The sequence below is a fragment of the Callorhinus ursinus genome, unplaced genomic scaffold (assembly GCF_003265705.2).
Source record: "Callorhinus ursinus isolate GAN/ISIS: 27379988/994484 unplaced genomic scaffold, GSC_fseal_2.0 scaffold4, whole genome shotgun sequence".
NCBI lineage: Eukaryota > Metazoa > Chordata > Mammalia > Carnivora > Otariidae > Callorhinus > Callorhinus ursinus.
Window position 1 is genome coordinate 1,778,767 of NW_027397066.1, and position 24,794 is coordinate 1,803,560.

At 53.0% G+C, this 24,794-nt stretch overlaps 1 protein-coding gene across 1 annotated transcript; it reads right to left on the reverse strand.

The window, feature by feature from the left end:
• Positions 1-3,252: 3,252 nt before the first annotated feature.
• Positions 3,253-22,740, reverse strand: TNIP2 (TNFAIP3 interacting protein 2). Its single transcript, XM_025887379.2, has 6 exons — positions 22,331-22,740; positions 8,340-8,627; positions 6,687-6,776; positions 5,964-6,230; positions 5,750-5,869; positions 3,253-4,025 (listed from the first exon to the last, which is right to left on the reverse strand). The coding sequence occupies exons 1-6, from the start codon at positions 22,607-22,609 to the stop codon at positions 3,771-3,773; spliced, it is 1,299 nt and encodes a 432-aa protein (XP_025743164.1). The 5' UTR covers positions 22,610-22,740; the 3' UTR covers positions 3,253-3,770.
• Positions 22,741-24,794: the final 2,054 nt, after the last annotated feature.

Here is a 24,794-nt window from a genome sequence, read left to right on the forward strand (position 1 = left end):
GCAGAACCCCCACTGAGCAGAGAGTCCGACATCTCAGGACCCCAGGATCATGACCTGAGCCAAAGGCAGACGCTTGACTGACTGAGCCACCCGGGTGCCCCAGTGCTTTTTTTTTTTTTAATAGTCAGTCTTATCTCTGATTAAAGTTCTACTTGTCTATGACGTCTTATCCTTTTTCTATCTAATTCAGTTTGTTTATATTTTGTTTAGGATGTTTGTATCTGTGTTTCATGAGAGAGATTTGTCATTTTCTTATTTTTCTCAGGTTTTGGTGTCATAAAAATGAGTCGGGGAACATTCCTTCTGTTTGCTGAGTGTATGTAAGACTGGTATATCTTTCTCAGATGTTTGGAAGAATTCACCAGTGAAGTCATCCGGGGCCTATAATTTTCTTTGTGAAAATATTTTTAATTACAGATTCAGTTTACTTAATGGCTACAGAGCTGCTCAGGTTTTCTGTTTCTTCTTGTATCTGTTTTGGTAAGTTGTGCTTTTCAAGGATTTTATCCGTTTCATCTGTCAGATTTATCAGCATAAAGTGTTCATGATAGTCCTCGGAGATCCATAGTGACGTCCCCCTTTTCATTCCCGCTTATCAGCAATTTGTCTCCTGTCTTTTCCTCGTGAGTCTTGTTACTGGTTTGTTGGTGGTGTTGCCATTTGAAAGAACTCTTGGCTTTGCTGACTTTTCTGTTTTCTGTCTCATTGATTTCTGCTCTTATGTTGTCCTTTCCTTTCTTTGGGTTTAATATGCAGTTCTTCTCCTAGCTCTTGAGATGGGCACTCAGATCACTGAATTTTAACCTCATTTTTGCACAAAGTATTTTCTCATTTCCATTGTGGTTTTTTCCTTTGCCCACAGACCACTTAGAAGTGTGTTGAGAATTTGGTATTTATCTGTTACTGAGTTGTGGTTTAGTCTCACCACGGTCAGAGAACATAAATCCAGTGGTTCGGTTCTTTGGAATATGTTGTGACTTGGTTTATGTGCCCCCAGATTTGTCTCTGTTGGTAAGTGTCCCACGTAGAGCTGAGAAGAATTCCAGTTGGCTTTTGTTGGGCGTCATGTTTCATACGCAAAGGAGGCCGAATCGGTTAAATATTTTGGTTAAATCTTTAGCATCCCTGCTCCTCTCTCTGAGAGGTGTGTGAAAATCCTCAGCTATGATTGTGCTTTTATCCAGGTCTCCTTTTCATTTCTATATTTTTGGAAACCATGTCATTCATGGCTTCAAAATGAGAGTGGCTGCATCCACTCCCTCATTATCTCGGCTAGTGCTGGCCTGGTGTGTCTTTTTCTGTCCTTTTCTCTGCTCTTACATTTAAAGTATGCCTCTGCTACCGAGCACAGACGGGAGAGTTTGTTATTTTCGCCCAGCCTGATAATCATGATCCTTCAGTCAGTATTTGACCCACATATCTTTTAAGTTAATTACTGATAGGGTTGGGTTTAAGTACACCATCTTGCCATCTATTTTCTGTGTCTCATCTCTTCCTGATACCTTTAGTTTTCCTAACGTGTCCTGCTTTGGGTTAATAGAAACATTTCTCTGTTCTGTTCACTTCTTAGTTAAGTATTTGTATTACTATTTTAGTGGTTACTCTAGAGATTATGCTTCCCAACTGCATTACAGTCCACCTTAGATCAATGCAAAAACTCCTGTGTAAGTTCATTAAATACTCCCTCCCCCACACCTAGAAAGCTCTTGTGGCCACGTGTTTGCATGTTTTAAAGCCCTCAAAAGGACTGTCTAAACAGTCAGTAACCCTAATCTACCCACTCCCCCAGCTTCTTCACTCCTTTCTGTATTTTTTATCTAGAGTCACTTCCCTTCAGCTGGAATAATTTCTATGGTACAAATTTCTTATAGTAGAGTCTGCTGGATATAAATATCACTACCTTGTATTTATCTGAAAATACCTTTGTGCTGCATTTTTCCTACATCTAATATTTTCTTTTTTTTTCTTAGGATTGCATTTTTAGACTTAAACTCACAACCCCGAGATCGGGAGTTGTGTGCTCTACCGACTGAGCCAGCCAGGCGCCCGTCTAGTATTTTCTCTTGCATATTGCATTTGTGGTTAGTACAGTGTAAAGTCCGAGATTCTGCCCGTCTCTAAAGAAAGTTGGTTCTTGTTCCAATAGGCAGGTGATTTGTTGGTTGATTACCTGGGACTCTGCCTTTTTAGAGCAAGGGCTGTTTCCATTTTGTCCCAGGATGTCAACTTTACTCGAGATCTGGCCCTTCTAGGGTTTCAAAGGAAAACCTGAAGTGTTTACTAAGCCCTTCTAACCTTGAGGGACCCAGATTCAAAGCTGTTACCCTGTAATACTCAGCCATGGGGATGCCTGCTAAGCTCTTTCTGTTTTCCATCTGCTCTTCTCACCCCAGAATCATTGGGGTCTTGCTCGAAGCGTGCACAATTTGGGGGTCAGCCAAGGATGTGAGGGTTCCCCCTTTTGTGGCTCCCTTCTCTCTGGGATGTCCCCAGCCTCTCTTTCCACTGTTCAGATGTCCACAAACCCTTCCAACTCCGACTGAGGCTTTTCTGCTATAGCCTACCCACCCCATGCCACACAGGCCGGGTCCCTTCCAGCCGGGCTCCGGCAGAAAGGGGTGCGCAGGGAGTCCCCAGAGGCGGCGACACCTGAACTCAGACTTGAGGAGGACTTAACCACCTGGAAGGGTGAGTTCCAGGAAGAAGTACAGAATGTGCAATTAAGAACACAGGTTCAAATCCCAGCTTTGTCATTCAGCCACTGTGTGACCTTGGGCAAGCGATTTAACCCCTCTGTGCATTTTCCTTGTCCGTGTTGAGGATGATCTAACATGTGCATCCTGGAACTGCTGGAAGGGTTAAACGAGTGACCCTGGCAAACACTTAGCACAGCGCCTCAGTCTCCCCTCCTGCCTTCTCCTTCCTGCCCCCCCCCCCCGCCCCGCTCCGCTGGTGGGCCCTCGGCAACCTCACCTTGCTCTCAGCAGGCACCTGCTTCCTCCCCTTGTTTCCAGCCCTTGAATTCACATCCTGGGCTGGGGCTGAAATTGCCCAAAGGCAAAGCTGGGCAGGCGCCAGGTCACATGACCCCCCAACAGGCAGGCCTGGCTGGACTCCGGCCAGTCCATCTCGGTCCCTTGGCAGGTGGCAGACATGGGAGTGTTTCTCCTCACCGGCTGGTCTAAGTCCAGCCCGACTGGAAATACTAACCGGTCCCTGCACCCCAGCCCCCAGGACGCATCCTCAGAGCGATCACCAGAGTAAGTACATTTATTATGAAAATAAGTGCATGCGAAACGTCTCTTGACTCTCAGATACATGGCAAAGGCTACTGGGGTACATTTCAGTGCAGATACACGGCTCTGCGGTGGCAGAGACCGGCCCCCAGGTGCGAGGTGCTGCCAGAGCGCTCAGTTCTGCATACCTCCCGGTCCTTATTCAACAGAACAAGGCAGGCCTTTCACCCCGGGGCCCACACGTGTGGTCCCCACAGGCAGCCCCCTCTTCCCAGCAGCTGTGGCGCGCCCAGGGGCGGGGGCGTGGGGGGGCGGTCCTGTTGGCCTGGATCCCTGCATCCGGTTGCTCCCAGCCTCTCAGCCTGGCAGCTGGGGGTCCACACTCCCTTCCAGGAGCAGATGCCCCACGGGAGGTTCCCTCTGACCTGGTCTGTTCCATCGCCCGAGAAGGACCAAGGTGAAGGATCCGAAGCACCCTCAGCCCGTTCTGGGCCCCAGATCTCGAGGGCTCTCTCCCTCTCCCGGCCACGGGTCTCACTGGCAGCACTCAGCCACATGCCTGAAGAGCTCCTCGCCTTGCTCGTCACCGAAGCACCGCAGGCAGTGAGGGCACTGAAGGTCCCCCTGCCCTCTCCGGGTCGCTCTGCCCTCGGCGGGGGAGTCCAGCCCCTGAGATCCAGTCCCCGCCCTCCGGCCACTGGGTGCCACGAGCTCCAAAGCATCCATCTCTAAGTACTTGGAGGTTCTGTTTCCTGTGTGAATCCGGCAGGAGCCTGGCTCACGGCGGTCCTGGAAAAAAGGCAAAGGTCCGTTTACGTGGGTTGCCCTGGAGACCACAAAATCACGTGTTGGGTTCTAGCACCTGAGATATTTCTTCTATCCTTGAGTGAGACGCACACCCCTCACCCTGCTTCCTGGAGTAGCCCAGAGCCCAAACGTGGTGGTGCTCCGTACAGAACTGAAGTGGGCACACAGACTGCTGCGTGTGCTCAGGAAGGGACAGGGTCGAGCGGGGTGCACCCCCACCCCTGGGCGGCCCCTCGGCCCTGAAGACCTGCCCCGGACACCTCAGTGGAGAGGGGGGTGGCAGAGCTCAGGGCGGGGAGCTGGACGAACTGTGCCTCGGCCCCGCTCTGCACCATCTCTGCAAGGCCCGGGGTTCGGAGCACTTGGGAGCCCCCTGAGGCAGCAGGGGTTCCCCTAGACAGCGGTCGTGTGTGAGCCGTGGCCTGCCGCGCCCCTCACTACTGCTCGGGAACTTTGGCTCACTGGCCACGCCTTCAGCGCCCCTGCCCCAGGGCCACCCAGGCGCCGGGCATCAGAGCGAGTGCTCCTCACTGCTCGAGGGGCCGCGGGCTGCGGCTGAGACAGATACAGAGCCTCAGGCTCCACCAGACCTGGAGCCGGTTCTGGTCACTCCTCTTGGCCGTGAGTCGTTGAGAGGCCACTGAGGACCACATCCTTAACGACCTTTCAACCCAAGAGCACATGCTTCCTCGAGAAAACCCAGAGGCCAAGCCAAATCGCAGGAGGACGCCCCGTCCCCGCCCGGCCACGTGGGAGGATGCTCAGTCCCGGGGCCTGAGGAGAAGCAGGAACTCCGGACGGAGGCCAAGACGGCTGCCGGGGCTGGTGAGGTCCTCCGGCACCTCCCCGTTGGCCTGCAGACTCGGGGACACAGACCTCGGCCACGGTCCCCACCCACTTCACCCACAATGCTCTGTCCAGGCCCACGGCTATGGACTTAGTCCGAGAGTGTGAAAGAGAGGGTGTCCCCCATGACTCCCTGCACCCCTCCCGCAGCGGGGAATGCACAGGCCACCGGCAACCCCGGCGGGCAGCTCCCAGGTCCGCTCAGCGTCCCTGCGCCGCCTGGTACGTCGGGCCCCGGCGCTGCCACTACTGCCCCATCCGTGTCCAGACGAAAGTTCTTCAGGGGGCCCAGGGTTCACTCCAGGGCCAGAGGTGTGCTGGGTACTTGCTGAGGGGCTAAAGAAACTAAGCTTTCCTGGGGTGTCCGCAGGGCTGAGAAGGGAAGAGGCAGGTGGGTGCCGTGCGTCCTGCGGTGAGAGACTTTGTCAATTCTGACACCTGCCAGGCCTCCCGGGGGGGGGGGGGGGGGGAGGGCCCACTGGCCCATATGGCGCATCTCGCCGCACACGGACCATGAGTTGGGGGACATCACTGGACACCTGGGGCCTCAGTGTCCAGGTCTGCAGAATGGGGTAACCCGGGTCCCCGCCTCACAGCAAGGAGGCGACGTGTAGGCAGGAAGGCCTGGTAGGGGGCCCAGAGCCCAGGACGGGCCCCGTGGACAGCCACCTCCTCCATCACACCACCGTGACAGACGGCTTCCGCCACCGTGCCCCGGGCGCCAGGCAAGGCGGCTCTGACCCAAGCGGGCCGACGGGCTTGGGCCGTGACAAGCGTTTCGGGCCGACACTCAAAATTCAGGAAAAGAAAAACGAGAGAAACGCTGAGCCTAAACGAGGAGAAAAGCCCTGGGACCCCACCTGTGTCCAGGACGCCTGCTGCCGCAAGGAAGCCACCTCTTCCTCGAGCTCCTGAATCCTACTCTGGGCCCGTTCTCGGTCTGCCCTTTCTGAGGTGAAGTCATCCTTGTAAGCGAGAATCTGAAAGGAGGCGAGACACTCGGCTGTCACGGCGCGGAGCCGCGTCGGCCCGGGAAGGAGGCAGACCCCCCGCCACGGCCGCCCAGAGCGCCACCTGCTGCTCCAGCATCTGCACGCGCTCCAGCGCCGCGTCGCGGGCGCCCCTCACGGCCACCAGCTCCCGCCTCACGTCCGCACACGCGCCCATCTTTTCCTCCAGCTGCCTGTTGAGCCTGGAAATCTCCTTCCTCATCATCTCGGGGCAGGAGGGCCTCTCAGGCTCGGGGGGGGCCCGCAGCCCCTGCAGCTGCGCGTGGAGCCCCCTCACATACTCGTCCCTGCTGGCGTCGTAGCGCTGCCACTTGGCGTTGAGGTCTTCCACCTGAGGGGACGCAGCCAGAGCTCGGGGTGACAGCGGCCGAGGCCGGGAAGCTCTCTGTTAGCAACAGGCCGCTGCGGAGCTCTGGCCCATAACCACCGGTGCCTCACTGGGCTCCGTCCACGGGGGACACTGAGACCAACAGATGCAGCCGAGGCGCGGTGAGGACATCCCCGGGCCACCGGCTTCCACCCAAGTGGACTCGGTGCCATTCTCCTGCCTTAAAAGCTCTACCTGAAACCCCTGCACCTTCTTTCTCGACCTACGAGCTGAACCGGGGGCGGGGCGGGGGGGGACAGAGCAGGACAGGGCGCGTCCTCTGCTCTCTGACGCAGAAAGGCCAGGTCTCTGGGGGCTGTGTGTGTCAACCCAAGTGTCCCGAGGGGGACACAAGCCCTGAGCACCACAGAGACGGTAGGACCCTCCCCTGCGGTTGAACGAAAAGGGACAGATACTCACATGAGTCACCTTTTGTCGTAACAGACGGTTTTCTTCCTGTAACTTCTCAAGAACAGCCTGTACGGAGGCGGCCCCGCCTGTACACTCTGGCTGCAGAAGGAAGGGACAGAGGGAAGACGCCATGTCGCTGAACATGGCACATGCAGCAAGAAGGGAGGAAGAAGCGAGACCTGCGGACTGAGGCCACCGATGGCACCACATCTAGCAGCGTCCCCTGGCAGGCGTGCCCTCAGGAGAGGGACAGAGACCGGAAAGGCTGGAGGGCGGGGAGGGGTCCGCTCCAGCCCCACCCGGGCCTCCAGGGGGACCGGGGCCACACCGTCGCCAGGAGCTGGCTTGCATCCAGCCATGCGTCCGGTCTCCCACGGCCTCAGATGCTCCGTCATCAGAGAAGTCGGGCGGGTAGGCAGCTCAGCCCCGTGGGGCCGCAGAGAAGGCTCCGGCCTGGTGCAGGCCTGGCCGGGAAGCCAGCTCCCCTCCTCCAAGCCCATGACAGCATCACGTCTGCAGAGTCAGGGTCGACCTCAGTGGTTCACACGTGGCGATGTGAACCACACACCGTGTTCACACCGAGAAGCCACATCCGAAACCAACCCTAACAATGGTGGGCAGACCTAAGCGAAAAGTCTCATGAGAAGTCCATCTGAATCCGAGAACCTCAGTGCATTTAACAGAACAGGGGGCTGTATGTTGGTGACATCGTTTCTGAGAATTCCCCTTGAATGATAAAGGAAGTGGGTGTCCTCACTGAGCAGGCACCGGGAAGCCCCAGGTGACTCAGCCAAGTCCCAGGCTGAGAAGTGATGCTGCTTTAGGGGCTGCACCGACCCCACAGCAGCCCCAGGCCAACCCTCCTGTGCAGCCACTTCCAAGTCCCCACAAGGAAATGACACAGTGACTCAAAGTTGAATGAGCACGGCCGCTTCCTCCCAGACAGCCCTCGTCTTTTGGCTTCTGAAATACACGGGTGTTCTTTCTGAGGTTCCCTTTTCGTGGAATCCCCCCATCGGGAACGGGTGGCTCTCAGATTGAGGTTCTCCCCACGCAGGCTCTCAGTGAAGAGGCTGCTAAGGAGCCAGGCGACCTGCCCCCCCCCCCCCCCAGAAAACCGCAGAGCGCATTTCCAACGTGACCATGGTGGCAGCTCCAGAGAGCCGCCTGGAAAGAACCCTGCTCCCCGCCCCAGGCCGGGCGGCACTGCTCTGCTCAGACTCGTGGAGCCACAGAAGGCCGGCACCCACTGCCCTCGAGGCGGGCTGGGGCCTGGCCCCGCACACGGGGCACGGAAAGGGGCAGTTTGCTCATCTGCCCAACGCTCGAGTGCTTGCACTTGCTCGGAGCAGGCCTGCCAGCCCGGCTCTGCCCTCTGGTCCTCAGCTGAGTGAGGCCAAGGAGGCCAAAGTGCACAGGGCTGTCCGGGAGGGAGGGGCTGGGGAAACGGGCTCCCTGCTTTCCTATCACATTCTGCATGTTCCATCATTCTAGAAGAAACCCCTGGATGGGTGGGCTTTGCCACAACAGCTGGGTCTCACACTGAGAACAGAAGTGGGCTCTGGGCGCCCCAACCCCTGTGACGGCCACGGGTTCGTGCAGCCCCAACGCAGGGCCTCCCGCCCCAGGGAGGCCTTCACCGTCCTCGGCGCACACATTTACCTCCGGACTCTTCTCCCCCACATCCCCCTGAGCGCGCTGTCGTTCATCCAGACACTTGGCCAGATGCTGGCACATGTGGGCAGTGGCGGCCAGAGTCCTCCGCAGCTGATGGGTCTCATCAGCCAAGGAGCGGCACAGGATGTCACTGGCAGCCCGGGCCCGTTCCTTCTCCGCCACACTCCTCCGGAGCAGTGCCACTTCCCTCTCTCGCTCGTGCGCCGGCTGGCTCATCAGCTGCTGCGTCTCCTTCTCTTTTTCTTCTAACTGCTCAGAAAGTCTCTCAATTTCCTAAGTGGAAGATTTAAAAGCACAGTTCATTTTATTAAAAGAAGCAAGGTCAGAAACAAGAGAAAAAGTGGCCTGGACCCGCTATCGCTCGCTGACGGACACGCTCATTCAGAGGCCTGCTTCGGAACTGTGATTCACTGGTTTTTCAGCTTCTAATGTTCTTTCTGAAAGTTCATGTAAAATTCTGCTTTCACAAGCAAGTTCACAATTTTAGACAGTACATCATCAAATTACTAAGTGTGGCAACTCCAAAGGCTTCTCTATGGGAAGGCTAGAAACTGCAGCGGCTAGTCCCCCCAACTCCGTGCATGCCCTAACCCCCGGGACTTGGAATAGGACTTTATTTAGAAGCAGGATCCTTGCAGATGTAATTAGTTAAGAGGAAGCCATTCTGTATTAGAACAGGCCCTGATCCAGTGACTCCTGTGCTTAGAAGGAGGAAATGTGGACACAGACACAAGGTTGAGTGAGGACAGGGGCCGAGGACAGAGAGATGTGTCACAGGCCACAGAAGCCACCAGAAGCCCTCAGAGCCTCAGAGGGGGCATGGCCCCGCCGACAGCTTCAGCTCAGGCTCTGACCTCTAGAAGTGCGGAAGATGACACCACCGCTGTTCTAAGCCCCGTTTATGGTGCTTTGTCACAGCAGCTGTAGGAAACGAATATACCCAATCCCAATCACTTCTTTAAAAAAAAGTCCTGGGGCGTCTGGGTGGCCCAGTCATTGGGCGTCTGCCTTCGGCTCGGGTCATGATCCCGGGGTCCTGGGATGGAGCCCCGCATCGGGTTCCCTGCTCGGCGGGGAGCCTGCTTCTCCCTCTCCCGCTCCCCCTGCTTGTGTTCCCTCTCGCTGTGTCTCTCTCTGTCAAATAAAATCTTTAAAAAAAAAAAAAAAGTCCTTAAAATTACAGTCTGCTTTATGTCTGGCCTTAATGTTGTACTTTTCCGTTTCAAAGAACCCTGCAGCACCTGCAGTGAGAGTAGGCGGGCAGGGTGAGCCAGTGCGGCCTACCGGTACCAGGACCCCCAGCAGAAGGAGATGCCAGGCCACATTACTAAAGGGCCCCTGTTTTGCTTTAAGCAAAAAGCGTGCGTGGTTGTAACAAATTCGAACATACGGGAGGAAATGCCCTGAGAACTGAAATCCCCTTCCCCACTGACCCCTCCCTCCACCTCAAGCTCCACTTTCCAGAGGCATTTCCTCTGCACCATTTGGGCACATATCTTTCCAGAGTGTGTATGAGCATCCACAGCAGCAGTCTTCGTGCACGGATGGCGCCTACAACAGCGTGCTCTTCACCTCGCTCATACAGCAGCACAGACCTGCCTCATTCCTTCTGACTGCAGCCTGGAGCCCCACAGTAGATTCCAGATTTGCAGAGAACACCTCCAACTGACGGACACGGCCCATGGGAGACATGCCCCGAAGTCACACGACTGGACCGTTTTCAAGACTGGTGGGGGCGCCCGGGGGGCTCAGTTGGTTAAGCGTCTGCCTTCAGCTCAGGTCATCATCCCAGGGTCCTGGGATCAAGTCCCGCATCAGGCTCCCAGCTCCGCGGGGAGGCTGCTTCTCCCTCTGCCCACCGCTCCCCTTGCTCGTGTGCTCGCGCGCGCTCTCTCTCTCTCTCTCTCTGACAAGTAAGTAAATAAAATCTTAAAGAAATAATTGGTGGAACTCAGGGGCCTGCCCTGGTTCCTGGACCCACACCCGAACCCATGAGGCAAAGGCTCCTGCACCCAAACACCCCATGCACCTCCGGTGACCTCCATCACTCTAACCAGGTAACCCAGAACACATTCTGGAAGTCTCGCCCTCTCGAGTTTTTAAGAGCCTTCCCTTTCTCACTTCCTTCAACTTCACGCAAGAACAAGACCAGAAAGAAGAAAAGCCCTCGTGAGGATGGTCAGTCTGGCTCTCTTAGCAAAGGCCTAGAGGAAGAGGCTGTTCCAGACCCATGTCCCAAGACAGGCCTGAAAAGAGAGACCAGTGGGACATGTCCAAAATCAAGTGCAGGAGTGACAGGATGGGGGCAGTGTGACGGAGTGTAAGACAGAAACCACACTTGGCAAGGAGCCCGAAACAGGGACAGCTGCCCGATGCGTCTGGCAGCCGCCTTCCCTCATCCCTTCGCGGATGTCTGAGATTCAGGGGCAGCTCTCCTGCGCAGCCCACTGAGGCCATTCCTTTCACTTTTCTACTTTAGGGCCACTCCCTGACCTCACCCGAGTAGAGTCCAGGCGTTTCTGGACTGAAGGAAGAGGAGGCCCCTCCCTGCAAGCTGGCCCCTCGGCATCGGTACCTCCTCCCAGCAGATGGCCCTTCAGCACCAGGCGGGACCCGCAGGACTTGGAAGAACAGGGCCTGGGGGCCGCGTCCACACAGCCGCGGGTCCACACAGCCGCAGGTCCACACAGCCGCGGGTCCGCACAGCCGCGGGCTGCCAGCGGGTGCCAAGTCACCTGGCCTGGATGTGGCCATAACCAGACACAGCACAATGGGGCATTTATGCAGCTGAGAACCAACCAGATGGCCTCCTTAACATAAAATTCTATAAACAGGAAAAATAAGGCCAAATCCTAGGCTAAGCTCAGGTTCCCACCGCTGACCATTCCTGTGGCCTTGAGCCTAGAAACACGAAACTAGGCCTCTTAATTAGCCTTGAATTTGTTTTCTTTAAACACAGAGCAGGGGCCCTATCCCATGTTCTCATGTCTGGACAGGACTGCAGGAGCCTCGCCCTCTGGTGTGTCCAGCCTCTGGCCTGGCCTCGGTTTCCCTCTGCCTACATTACAGCTTTGGTCTTGGTTTGTTGCCGCTGGTGGAAGGAGGTGCCTGAGGGCAGTAACCTTTCTTTGCCGTGCTCACTGATCTTAGACTCTTGTTACCCTCAGCGGTGGCTCAAACACGGGTATGGAGTGAACAGATGGTACATAAAGAGGTCTGCCCCCTGAGAGTGCAGTTTCCATTAAAATTTCAAAGTTACTCAAATTAGCACAATGGAGAAATTAATACCTTGTCAATATCTAATACTGAAGTTTGTTCAGGGTAAATATGTCTCTGTGTGAAACAGATATCGACACATATGCAAATATATGTAATACAAATACAGACGGGAGTCCGATAAACAATACCCAGAAAGGCTGCTCTCCAGGGAACTCATAAATTTAGCAAATAACCACAGTGACGGCAGGAGCAGCTCTTGCCTGCTACACCCTCCCTCCGTACCAGCCACGTAGTTTCCACACATCCTACGAGACAGCTTCTACCATCTCTCCCATTCTACAGTTGGGCAGACTGAGGCTCTTGGGGTCGGTAGCCACTGGAGTGACTGGGTGAAGAGGCTACCACAGCATCTCCTCTAGCTTCCACACGTCCTCTTGGGGAGGAGCTTTGGGCAAGACCTGAGTTCTAAGCATCCTTCCTCACTGGTCAGTTGGAGACAGCAGGAGAAATAAGCATCCCTACAAATGGGGGGGGCGGGGGCAGCATGTCCCCGGGCTTGCCGGGGGGGTGCTCATGGAGCTTCCCGAGGGAATGCTCTGTCTCCACACTCCAGCCCTGGGCACGGGGCCCAGCCCCATGTAGATGCCCAGTTAACTGTCTGGGAGTGAGGACAGTACAAGGGTCAGGACCTGGGCTCTGTTCTCAGGCTGCTCACAATACAGACACGGAAAAGCCACAGACACGTGGCCAATTAAAGGACTCACCAGCCTTATTTTTGTCTTAAAAACCAGCTTTCAAACATCACTTTAGAAAGAACCTAGCTCACATGGAGGCTTGCTGGGGGCACTACCATACTCTCCTTCAGAGCTGGGAATACAAGGCGTGAAGAATTCTGTAGTCTTGTGGATCCACGGCCTCCCGGTCCTCATCCCTCTGTTAGTGTGCTCAGCTGCCCTAACCAGTCCACAGCAGAGGTTCACTCTCTCACAATTCCAGAAGCCGGAAGTCCCAAATCCAGGCATCAGTAGGGCCATGCTTCTTCCAGGGCAAAAAAGGAATCCTTCCTTGCCTCCTCCAGCTCCTGGTGGCTGCCAGTAATCCTGGGCTTATAGATGTACCACTCCAATCTCTGCTTCCATCTTCACATGGCCTTCTGCTAAGGACACCAATCATCAATCCACCCTAATCTAGCATGACATCATTTTAATTCATTTCATCTTGCAAAGACCCAATTTCCAAAAAAGGTCCCATTCACAGGTTCCAGATGGAAACAAATTGGGGGTGAGGGGGACACTGTCCAACCCAGTACAGTACCCCCTTCTCTCTCGTTCCTGAGCAGCCCAGCCCAGCCCAGCCCAGCCCTGTCCCTGCGACCAGCCCCTATGGCACTGTAAGAGAATGAGAACAAACTGGAATTGTAAGGCCAGTTAACTGAGCCTTCACCACAAGTGCCAAACACTTCAGATGGACCCTGGGAAGCAGCGATAAGATAGCGACATGCTCCCTCCCCTCCCGGAGAGTGTGGTGGAGAGCAAGGCAAACAGACAAGGACAAAACCTAACATGGCTTGGAGGAGTCTGGGAAGCTGGTGGAGCAGGAAGCACCAGGAATCTATCTCCCCACCTGAAAAACAGCGGCATTGGCAGAATCCATCTAATGTCAGTGTTTTGGAAACCTGGAATCTACTGAAGGATTCCAACTTCCAGGGAAGGACTTGGCCAGTCAACTGAGGTTCATTTCAACCAATTTCAGCTCTTAGCCCATCCCCCCACACCCAGCCACCTGCAGGTTTCTGCAGCAACTAGCACACATCTTGCAGGAGCCAGGGTGGGCGAAAAAGACCCTGTCTGTCCTCCAAACACTGGAAATCTGTGCTCTCATCACTGATTGCTCCTTCCTATCACAAAGGTGCAAACACAGAGAAGAGGCAGCCGCTTTGCTGCCCCATGATTGCAGAGACCGTCTCCCCCAGCTGAAGTGACTTGGGACATTTAAAGGAAGGGAGCCCTCTCCCCCCTTTCATTCTCCTCTCTCCCCCCACCCTTTGGGAACCAGACACTGAAGACAAGGGCATTCAGGCCTGTTTACATACATACATAAAAGTACACGAAATAAAGACGAGGACATTTGGAAGCAACTACATATAGAGAAAATTAAAATTAAATCAAAATTTTGTGACATTAACAACTGAAAGGGATGGGGACAGAATTGTAAAGGAGCAGAGTTTTTTATGTTATTGAAGTTAACCTGATAACTGCTTCTCGGCCTTTTGGCTAAGATCAAGTGAAGTTAACCTGATATACATTCAACTTAGAATAGTATAACTTTAGGATGTTAAACATAATTCCCATTGTAACCACACACCCACACACACACACACACACACACACACACACACACACAAGCTGTAGAATAGTGTTCACTTTGACAGCACATATACTAAAAAAAGAAAAGCTGTAGAATATATCAAAGGAAATGAGAAAGTTTAAACATTTCACTACAAATATGTGAATAAACACAAAGACAGTAAAGCAGAAAATGAGGAACAAAAAGACTGTAAGACATCTAACTCATCCTTATCAGTAATTACCCTAAATATCAATATGGATTAAACCCTCCAATTAAAAGAGAGATTTGGCAGAATGGATAAAACAACAGATCCACCTATAGGTTGTCTCCAAGAGACTCATTTGAGATCCAAAGACACAGACTGAAAGTAAAAAGGATGGAAAAACATATTCCAAGTAGTGACCAAAGGAGAGGAGGGGTGCCTACACTAATATAAAACAAAATACTTCAATGAAAAAAGGTTACAAAAGACAAAGAACATGATACATTAAAAAAAAAGGTTTAATACAGCAAGAAAACAGAACAATTATAAGCATTTGTGCACCTATTAATAGACAAGCAAAATATATTAAACAAAAACTGACAACTGAAGAGAGAAATAGTTCTACAATAATGGTTAGAGACATCAATACTCTACTCTCAATAGTTATTAAACAACCAGACTTAAGTAAGAAAACAGGACTTAGCACAGTAAACCAACTAGATCTAAGAGATGTACAAAACACCCACCAGCAACAGCCACATGCAAGATCTTCTCAAGTACACTTGGGACATTTTCCAGACTAGACTGTATGTTAGATCACATATTAAGTCTCAGTAGATTTTTTTTTTTTTTTAGATTTTATTTATTTGACAGAGAAAGAGCGAGAGAGAGAGCACGAGCAGGGGGAGCGCCATGCAGAGGAAGCAGCAGGCTCCCCACTGAGCAAGGAGCCCAATGTGGGGCTTGATCCCAGGACCCTGGGATCATGACCTGAGCCGAAGACAGACGCTTAACGACTGAGCCACCCAGGCGCCCCAATCAACACACTTTTAAATTAATTAATCAAAGAAGAACTCACAAGAAAATTAAGAAATACTTAGAGAAAATTAAAATGAAAACACAACATACCAAAACTTATGGGATCCAGCAAAAGCAATGTTAAGGGGGAAATCTATAGCTATAAACACTTGCCTTTATAAACAAGAAAGATCTCCAGTCAACAACCTAACTTTATCACTTAAGAAACCAGAAAAACAAGAACAAACTAAACCCAAAGGTAGCAGAAGGGCAGAAATCATAAAGATTAGAGCAGAGGTAAGTGAAACAGAAAAAAAAAGAACAGAAAAATCAATAAAACCAAGAGTTGATTCTTCTAAAAGATCAAGAAAATTGACAAACCTTTAGCTAGACAGACTGAAGAAAAAACACAAATTACTAAAATCAGAAATGAAAGTGGGGAGGGGACATTACTACCAATTCTATAGAAATAAAAAGAATTATAAGAGTACTATGAACAATTGTACAGCAGCAAATTGGATAACCTAGATGAAATGAACAAATTCCTAGAAACACAAAACCTACTAAAACTAAATCACAGAGAAATAGAAAAACTGAACACACTTCTACCTAGTAAGGAGATTCAGTCAGTAATCAAAACTCTCCCAACAAAGAAAACCCCTGGAACTGATAGCTTCACAGGTGAATTCTAGCAAAGATTTGAAGAATACTAATCCTTCTTCAGCTTTTCAAAAAAAAAACAAAAAAAAGAAAAAAAAAAAAGGAGGGAACACTTCCCAACTCATCCTATGAGGCCAGCATTACCCTGATACCAAAGCCAAAGGCACTGTAACAAAAGAAAATTATAGACTAACCTCCATGATGAACACAGATGCAAAAATCAACAAAACACTAGCAAACCGAATTAAGCAGCATATTAAAAGAATCCTTTTATATACCACAATCAAGTGGAATTTTTGTACTGGAACGTAAAGCTATTATAAACATAAAAAAGTTGATCAATGGATGTTAACTAGACTTACTGTGGTGATCATTTCTCAATATATACAAACATGAAATCATTATATGCTATACCTGAAACTAATGTTATGTTAACCATATCTGAAGAAAAAAAAAAAAAGCAGTTGACACTATAATACCGGTGTTCTGGTTTGGAAACTTAAGTTAGCTTACCTATATACTTACTGAGTTCAGTATTTCCCCACTACACATCCCTCCATCCCTTTCACAACTTGCTTCAAGAAGTGATCATCTAGGGGCGCCTGGGTGCTCAGTTGGTTAAGTGTCTGCCTTGGGCTCAGGTCATGATCCCAGAATCCTGGGATCGAGTCCCATGTCGGGCTCCCTACTCAGCAGGGAGTCTGCTTCTCCCTCTTCCCCCATTCATGCTCTCTCTCTAATAAATAAAAATCTTTTAAAAAAATTTTTTTAAAAAGAAGTGATCATCTAGACATCAATGTAATTAATCCAAAGAATGAACCAAAGACTCTCCACAGTTAACTGTAGAGGGGAGGTCACACCAAAAACTGAAAAATGGTAGGAATGGCAGAGTCTCAGTTGGGAATGAAACTAACCTGTGAGACTAACCACAAACGGAAGGGACAATCAGTGGGGATTATCACCAAGAACACTGAGTCTCTGCCCTTAGAGAGACAGCACAACAAACAATCCTACCCAGAAGCAGCATTTGAAAAGTGCCTGGGGTGTATGGGAGGTTTATTTACTAATCTCAGAACATGCACTGGGGGGCAGGGATCTTTAGTAGCCTTGTCCAAGAAGAAAAGAGCTAGTGGGCACCATTTCTCTTCCCCTCCCTGCCAACCTAGATACCCAGACATGTGTGGGACCCAGCACAGACACTCACTATCTAGCTTGCTAACGCCATGCCCATTCCCCTGCCCCCACCTTCTCCTGCGGACCCATCCCCTCCAACCTGTCCCACTCAGCAGAGTCCCTCCAAGGTGCCTGACGTCTCATTCAGCAAGAAGCCCTGACAGTGGCCAACACCAAAGTGACTCCTACCCTGGGAGAAGGGGAGACACCCACAGACACCAGTTCGACTGCAACCCCAACAGTAGGCTGGGCGCAGACAACCGGTCTGATGGCTGGCCCATCCGTGAACAAACGCCTCACACAGAGCGGCGTGAAGAAAGAGTCCTGTAGTTCAGGGAGACTGCAACCCTAACAGACTGGGGGCAGTATCTGGTCTGACTGCAGGTTGTGCCCACCCATAAAAGCCTCACAGGGGACAACAGGGAAAGCACCCTGCAGTTCAGTGCAACCACAGTTCTGGCAAACACGCTGAGGGCAGGCATCTGGTCTGAACCAAGTAGAAGCCCAAGGCAGCCCCAGACTGGCCCCTTAACACAGAGAGACTAAACCCCACCCACACAGGCAAAGGGGACCACTGCAGCCAACTGGAAGGCAAATGCAGCTCAGGCACCACGGCAGGGGACACACAACACACACAGAAGACAACCCTGAAGCACCACCTGGTGAACAGGGGACACTGCAGGGCACGAGAGGACCTCTTCCCAAGACCACTACTTTCAATATCAGGAGACATAACTGAACTTCCTAACACAGAGAAACAAACTCAGAATTAGACAAAATGAGGAGACAGAGGAGTATGCCCCAAATGAAAGAACAGGACAAAATCACAGCAAGAGACCAAGTGAAACGGGGATAAGTGATACACCTGATTGAGAATTCAAAATAATGGTCATAAAGATACTCACTGGACTTGAGAACAGGCTGGAGGATCTCAGTGAGACCTTCAACAAGGAGACAGAGATTATTAAAAAAAAAATCAGAGATAAAGACCTCAATCACTGAAATAAAAAATATACTAGAGGGAATCCCTAGCAAATTAGAGGAGGCAAAAGAATGGATCACTGGGCTGGAAGACAGAGTAATGGAATGCAACCAAGCTGAATAGCAAAAAAACCTTAAAAAATGATAATAGATTAAGGGAACTCAGCAACATCAAGTATAATAACATTTGCACTATAAGAATCCCAGAAAGAGAAGAGAGAGATAAGAGGGCAGAGAATTTACTTGAAGACTTAATAGTTAAAAATTTCCTGAATCTGGGAAGGAAAAGAAATCCAGATCCAGGATCCACAGAGAGCCCCCAACAAAATCAACCCAAGGAGGTGTACACCAAGACACATAGTAATTAAAATGGCAAAAAGTAGTGACAAAGAATTTTAAAAACAAGAAGAGAAAAGACAACAGTTACATACAAGGAAAACCCCAAAAGGCTGTCAGCTAATTTTTCAGCAGAAACTACAGGCTGGACAGGAGTGACATGACATATTCAAAGTGCTGAAAAGAAAAAAACCTACAGCAAAGAATAATCTACCCAGCAAGGTTATCATTCAGAATAGGAGAGATAAAGAGTTTCCCAGACAGGGGCGCCTGGGTGGCTCAGTCGTTAAGTGTCTGCCTTACGGCTCAGGTCATGACCCCAGCTTCCTGGGATCGAGCCCCACCATCAGGCTTCCTGCTGGGCGGGAAGCCTGCTTCTCCCTCTCCCACTCCCCCTGCTTGTGTTCCCTCTCTCGCTGTGTCTGTCTCTGTCAAGTAAATAAAGAAAATCTTAAAACAAACAAAAAAAGAAGTGAAAATTGTCTTGTGCAGCTACTCTCTTTGCAGACCTAGTTTCTTTCCTGGGACAACCCAGATAATAGCTATGGCCCAAATAGGGCACTAGAGTTCACCCAAATGCGTGTGGTACTTCCAACAGCTGTTACACACAAATACTGTTAGTCCTGCTCCTGTTCTGGGCGTTTATGGTACTTCACAAAGACAGAGCATCAACAACAGGGACAAGGAGGAGGGAAAGTGAGATTTAAGTCTGTTATCCAACACTCACAGGCACTGCAGCGCAGTCATCGCTCCCAGCAGAAGAGAGCTGTTACTGAAAGACTCATTTACGACTGGAGCTGAAAGTCACCTCAGAACATAACCAGGGTTCGCATGGCCTGGGACCCAGTGTGAACACATACACACCAGGAGCCTATGCTCAGGTACTACACGCACACAAACACCCCAGAACCCAGTGTCTACACACACAACACAGAATTGAACATGAACACACATATACACAGAACCTTCCACGTGCACACACAATCTCATCAGAACACAATACAGTCACATACAAACCCTCACACCTAACAAGGGGGCAGACCTCTTAGAACCCAAATACATACCCATCAGAACCCCAAACAGGCAGATACCCCTCAGACCCAACACAGACACACACCCCTCACAACCAACATAGACAGACATACCTTATACCTAATAACAGCACACAGACACTTTAGAACCCAAACATGCACACATACCTCCCAGAATCTACCACGGGCACACAAACTTTCCTCAGATCCAATATGGGAGCTCCTCCTCAAAACCTAATCACAAAACCTCATAACCAATAAGGACACTCACCCCTCATCCCAACACAAACAGAAACAGCTTCAGAACCAACAAAGACACACAACCCTCAGACCCAACACAGGCATACAGACCACTCAGAACTCAACACAGAGCACACACCCTCAACTCAAAGCAGGAACATACCCCTCCTTCCAAATGAACACCTATTCACACCCCTCAATACACAACTTGGGCACAAAAATCCCTCAGAACCCAACATGAGTGCATACACCCCTCAGACACAACACAGGGACACACACCCCTTAGGTCCAACACAGGAGCACAAAGACACGTCAAAACCAACAGAGACACACAACCCTCACCCAATATGGGAGCACACCTTTCAGAACCAACACTGAACATACACACCTCAGACCCAACACAGACAGACAGAACACCTCTCAGAAACCAGCATGGACACACAACCCTCAGAACACAACACTGGCCCACACACCCCTCAGAAAAAAACATGGATATACAACCACTGGGCCCAACACGGGCACAGCACAGGAATACACACCCCTTAGAACCAACATAGACACACAACCCTCTGGCCCAGATGGGCACACTCCCTTCTCAGAAGCCAACACTGGTAAACACAGCCCATAGACCCACATGGGCACAGACCCCTCGATCCCATCACAGACACACTACTCAGAACCAACACAGACATGGTACTCTCAAGACCCAACACGGGCATACACGCCCCTCAAACAAGGGAGCACAACACTCTGAAGTCAACATGCACACACACACACCTCAGAACTGACACTAACACAAACACCTCAGACCTAAAATGGACACACACCCCACTGAGAAGCCACTGAGGTGCACATGCCCTTCAGAACCCAACATAAACACAACCCCTTAGAACCTATGCAGGCACACCCTCCTCAGACTCAACATAGGCACATACACCCCTCACAACCCACAATGGGCACACAACCCACAAGGGCACACTCCTCAGAACCTAACCCCAAGGCACACCCCTTAGAACCTAAAACAGGTATATTACCTCTCAAATCAACACAGACACACACCTGTAGAACCAAAACGGGCACAGAACCCTTAGACCTAACACAGGCACACACACCCCACAGAACCCCAAAGAGGCACACACACTCCTCAGAACCAACACAGACACATGACACTCTCACCCAGCTTGGGAACACATCCTTCAAAGCCTAACACATGCACACACCCCTCAAACCCAGGATGAGAGCACACCCTTCAGAATTAACACAAACACACACCCTCGGATCCAACACAGAGAGACACAGCTATCAGAAGCAACAAGGACAGACAGCCCTTTAAAACCAAATGGAGGGGCGCCTGGGTGGCTCAGTCGGTTAAGCGTCTGCCTTCGGCTCAGGTCATGATCCCAGGGTCCTGGGATCGAGCCCCACATCGGGCTCCCTGCTCCGCGGGAAGCCTGCTTCTCCCTCTCCCACTCCCCCTGCTTGTGCTCCCTCTCTCGCTGTGTCTCTCACTGTCGGATAAATAAAATCTTTAAATAAATAGATAAGTAAATAAATAAAATAAAATAAACCAAATGGAACCCAACGCTCAGATCCAGCACAGACACACCACTCAGAACAACACAGACGCCCAACCCTCAGACCCAGAATGGGAGTGCGCCCCTCAGAATCAACACAAACACATACCCCCTCAGATGCAACAGAGGAACACCCACCTCAGAACCTAACACACAAACACCCCTCAGACAAAACCCAGGCACACACTCCCCTCAGAACCCAGTAAGAGCATCATATGCCTCAAACCCAACACGGGAACGTACACACCTTCAGACCAACAAGGACCCACAACCCTCAACATGAGCACACACCCTTTGACCCAACACAGGATACACGGCTCAGAATCTAACACACTCACACACCCCCAGAAGCAACACGGACATGCAACCCTCAGACCAAAACAGGCATACATACTCCTCAAAACCCAATGGGGGCTTACACACCTCAGAACCAACACAGACATACGACCCTTATGGCCAACACGGTTGCATACACACCCCTCAGAACCAACAGGGTCTCACAGCCGCTAACCCTAACACAGCCTTCAGATACAAACAGACATACAGTCCTTGACACAACACGGAGAACACCCCTCAGAACGTAACACAGACACACAGTCCTCAGAACCAACAGGAACAAACGCTCCTCACACAGAACCACCTTCAGGCCCAACGGCACAAACACCTCTCAGAACCCAGAACCGACACGGACCCACGCCCCTCAGCACCCACCACGGGAGCACGCCGCGCGCCTCGGGACGGACGGCACGGCCGCCCCCAAACCCAGCACGGCCTGAAGAGCCCACAGGAACGCACAACCCTCACCCTCAACGCGGGAGCACACCCGTCAGAACCACACTGTAAGAATTCACAAAGGAAACTCCGTTTACAACGGAGTCCGGACAGCGGCAGGAGGGGCTCCCCCCCCCCGCTCCCCCTTGGTCGCCAAGCCAGCAGGAGCAGGGAGGCCCTGCGCGGCCGCGCCACTCCGCCACCCCTCTGCCAGCTCCCGGCCCACCCCAGCCGGCCCTGTTTGCAACCGCCCTCCCAGCCCCCTTCCTCTGTAAAAGAGCCTCCCCTCCTCGGGCCGGTGGCCTCCCCCATTTGCGTGTCCCACACTGCAATTCTCTGCTGTTCCCGAATAAATCTATCTGTGGGGGGGAACGACTGGCAGCGTGATTTTTAAGGTTAACAGCGTCCACGCACGCCCTCAGAACCGCCAGGCGGACCGAGCACCGCCCTCCACGCTCAACACGGGCACGGACACCCCTCGGAACCCCCCCCCCCCACGGTCCTCACACCCAACACAGGAGCACAACTCTCAAACCTCTCGGAGCCCAGCGTGGCACAAACCCCCCGCCCCAACGTGGACTCATCCCCCTCGGAGCCCGCGGCGGGCCGAGCGAGCGCGGCTCTCGCCCACCGGGGACGCACCTGGCGCAGCGCCGCCTCACCGGCGCCGCCCTCCCGCTGCCGGAGCTGCTCCCGGAAGCGCGCCACCTGCTCCAGCAGCGCGTCCACGAGCGAGGGCGCCGCGTCCCCCTCGAACGCGGCCAGGCGGGCGCGGAGGCGCTCAATAAGGGCGTCCCGGGCGGCCAGCTGGTCCTGCAGGAGCCTCAGCCGCTGCCCGGCCTCGTGGTACAGACCGCAGAGCGCGGCCGCCGCACGCGCGGCCCCCTCCTGCCCGCCGGACCCGGCGCCCCCTGAGGACATGGCCGCGGGCCTCGACCGGCGGGGGCGCGGACGCCGCCAACTTCCGCGCCGGGTCTGGGCGGGCCGCGCACCTTCCCGGAACTTTTCCCGGCGCGCCCCGCCCACCGCCGAGAGCCCGGCCCCACCCACTGCGACCGGCGTGGCCCCGGACCCGCAGACCGGTCGTCCCAGACCCTTCGACAGCCCGGCCCCGCCCACGGCGACCCGTCTGGCCCCGCCCCTGTCGACAGCCCCGCCCCTTCCCCCCCCGACAGCTTGGCCCCGCCCACAGCGGCCCGCCTAGCCCCCGCCCCCCTGCCGACCGTCCGGCCCCGCCCAGGACGACCAGCGTGGCCCCTGACCCGCGGAAAGTCAGTCCCAGGACCTCCGGCGGCCCGCCCCTTCTCCCGGCCCCAGGCTTGTGGCCCGGCGGTCCCGGAGTGCCCGAGTGGCGGGCTTGTCCCAGCGGCCCGCCTCCTCCCGCCGGCTTCCCGCCCCCCCCCGCCCTGTCCCCCCCTCCCCGGAGTCGGGGGAGTCTTCGGGGAGTCGGCCGGGTGGAGGAGGAGGAGGGAGGGAGGGTAAGGCCGCCTCTGATGCAGCTGCTGATGGGAAGGAAAGAAGGGGTCAAAGGCGACCTCAAGTGTTGGAGCTGTGCGTGTCCACGTCCCCGGGCTGCGGGCCAGGTTGGCCACACACAGCAACAGGAACAGGGCAACGGCCCAAGAGCTGGGCCCAGGGAGATGCCCCACCCCCCACTGCATGACAGCGACCCAGAGCAGGGCGCCGGCCCACGCGCCGCTCGCTGAGACAGTCTTGGAGCGGGAGGCAGGAGGGCGCTGCCCTGTCCTACCCGCACTTCTCCGTCCCTTTCCTTCCCCCACCCTCCCAGACCAACTCCCAGTGGCTTTCCGGCTCCACGCTGCTTTCCTTTTCAAAGTCTGAGCTTTCCCCCACAATGACGCCCAGGCACACCTGCGCTGTTTCAAAGGTTCCTCCCTCGCAGCCGCTGCGCCTTCGGCCCTGTCCCCATCTGGTTTTCCCCTTTCTGTAGTCCACTGCCAAGCTCGGGCTGGGCCCCGGGAAAACCCTGGCAGGTGTGTAAATCAGACAAGTGTATGAGCGAAGCCAGCTCACACTTCCTCTGCAGAGGGAAGGTCAGAGCCGTACCCTCCCTGCCTGGTCGGGGGTCTGAAAGGGTCCCCCAGCTCCTGGGATCCAGCTCTAGTGATTTCACCCCCTGATACCATTGTCACCATTAGGATATTACAGAAAGGTTGGAGTGTGATTCCTGCAGTGAAGTGGAAAGACGTTGTTGGCTACTGCCTTGCTCGCTCTTGGATCACCAGCTCTGGGGGAAGCCACCCACCATATCCTGAGGACACCAAGTAGCCCTATGGAGAGAGAACGGGTGGTGAGGAACTAAAGCTTTGTGCCAATAGCCAGCGCCAGACTTGCCCACCCTAGTCAGCAAGCTTCCTTGGAACCGCTGCCTCCAGTCCAGGCAAGCCTTTGGGTGATGCAGCCCCAGCCTACATCTTCCCTGTGACCCTCATGGGACACCCTGAGCCACAACCACTCAGAGAAGCTGCTTCTGAATCCCTGAGGTGTGCGTAGTTTGTTACGCAGAAGTAGAAAACGAACACGTAGTATATTACGGTGTGCCTACTGAGGCATGGGACAGCACCCCAAAGCCAGATACATTAAAATGTCTCCAAAGACGACTACTCAGACGGAGATAAAGAAAGACGATGAAAAGCCTTACAGCTTTCAAGTTAGATTTCTCACCAACTTTAAGAAAGACATTTTGAGTTTCCAAGCTTTGTGGATCTCAGAATTACGGAGGAGGGATGGCAGACTTTCCACAATAGGCGTCCTACAGGGTGTTGTGAGGGTTCTTAGGTTAACATCCTTCATAGTGTTGTTAACAACATGCCAGTGCCTTCAAACTAAAATCCAGGTACTGAGTCAGGCACTGGGGATTCATGGGCAAGCACTCCGATGGTGGAGACAGACCCTCTTTCAAAAGAAAAAAGAGGGCGCCTGGGTGGCTCAGTTGGTTGGGCGACTGCTTTCGGCTCGGGTCATGATCCTGGGGTCTCAGGATCGAGTCCCGCATCGGGCTCCCTGCTCAGCAGGGAGTCTGCTTCTCCCTCTGACCCTTCCCCCCTCTCATGTGCTCTCTCTCTCTCTCTCATTCTCTCTCTCT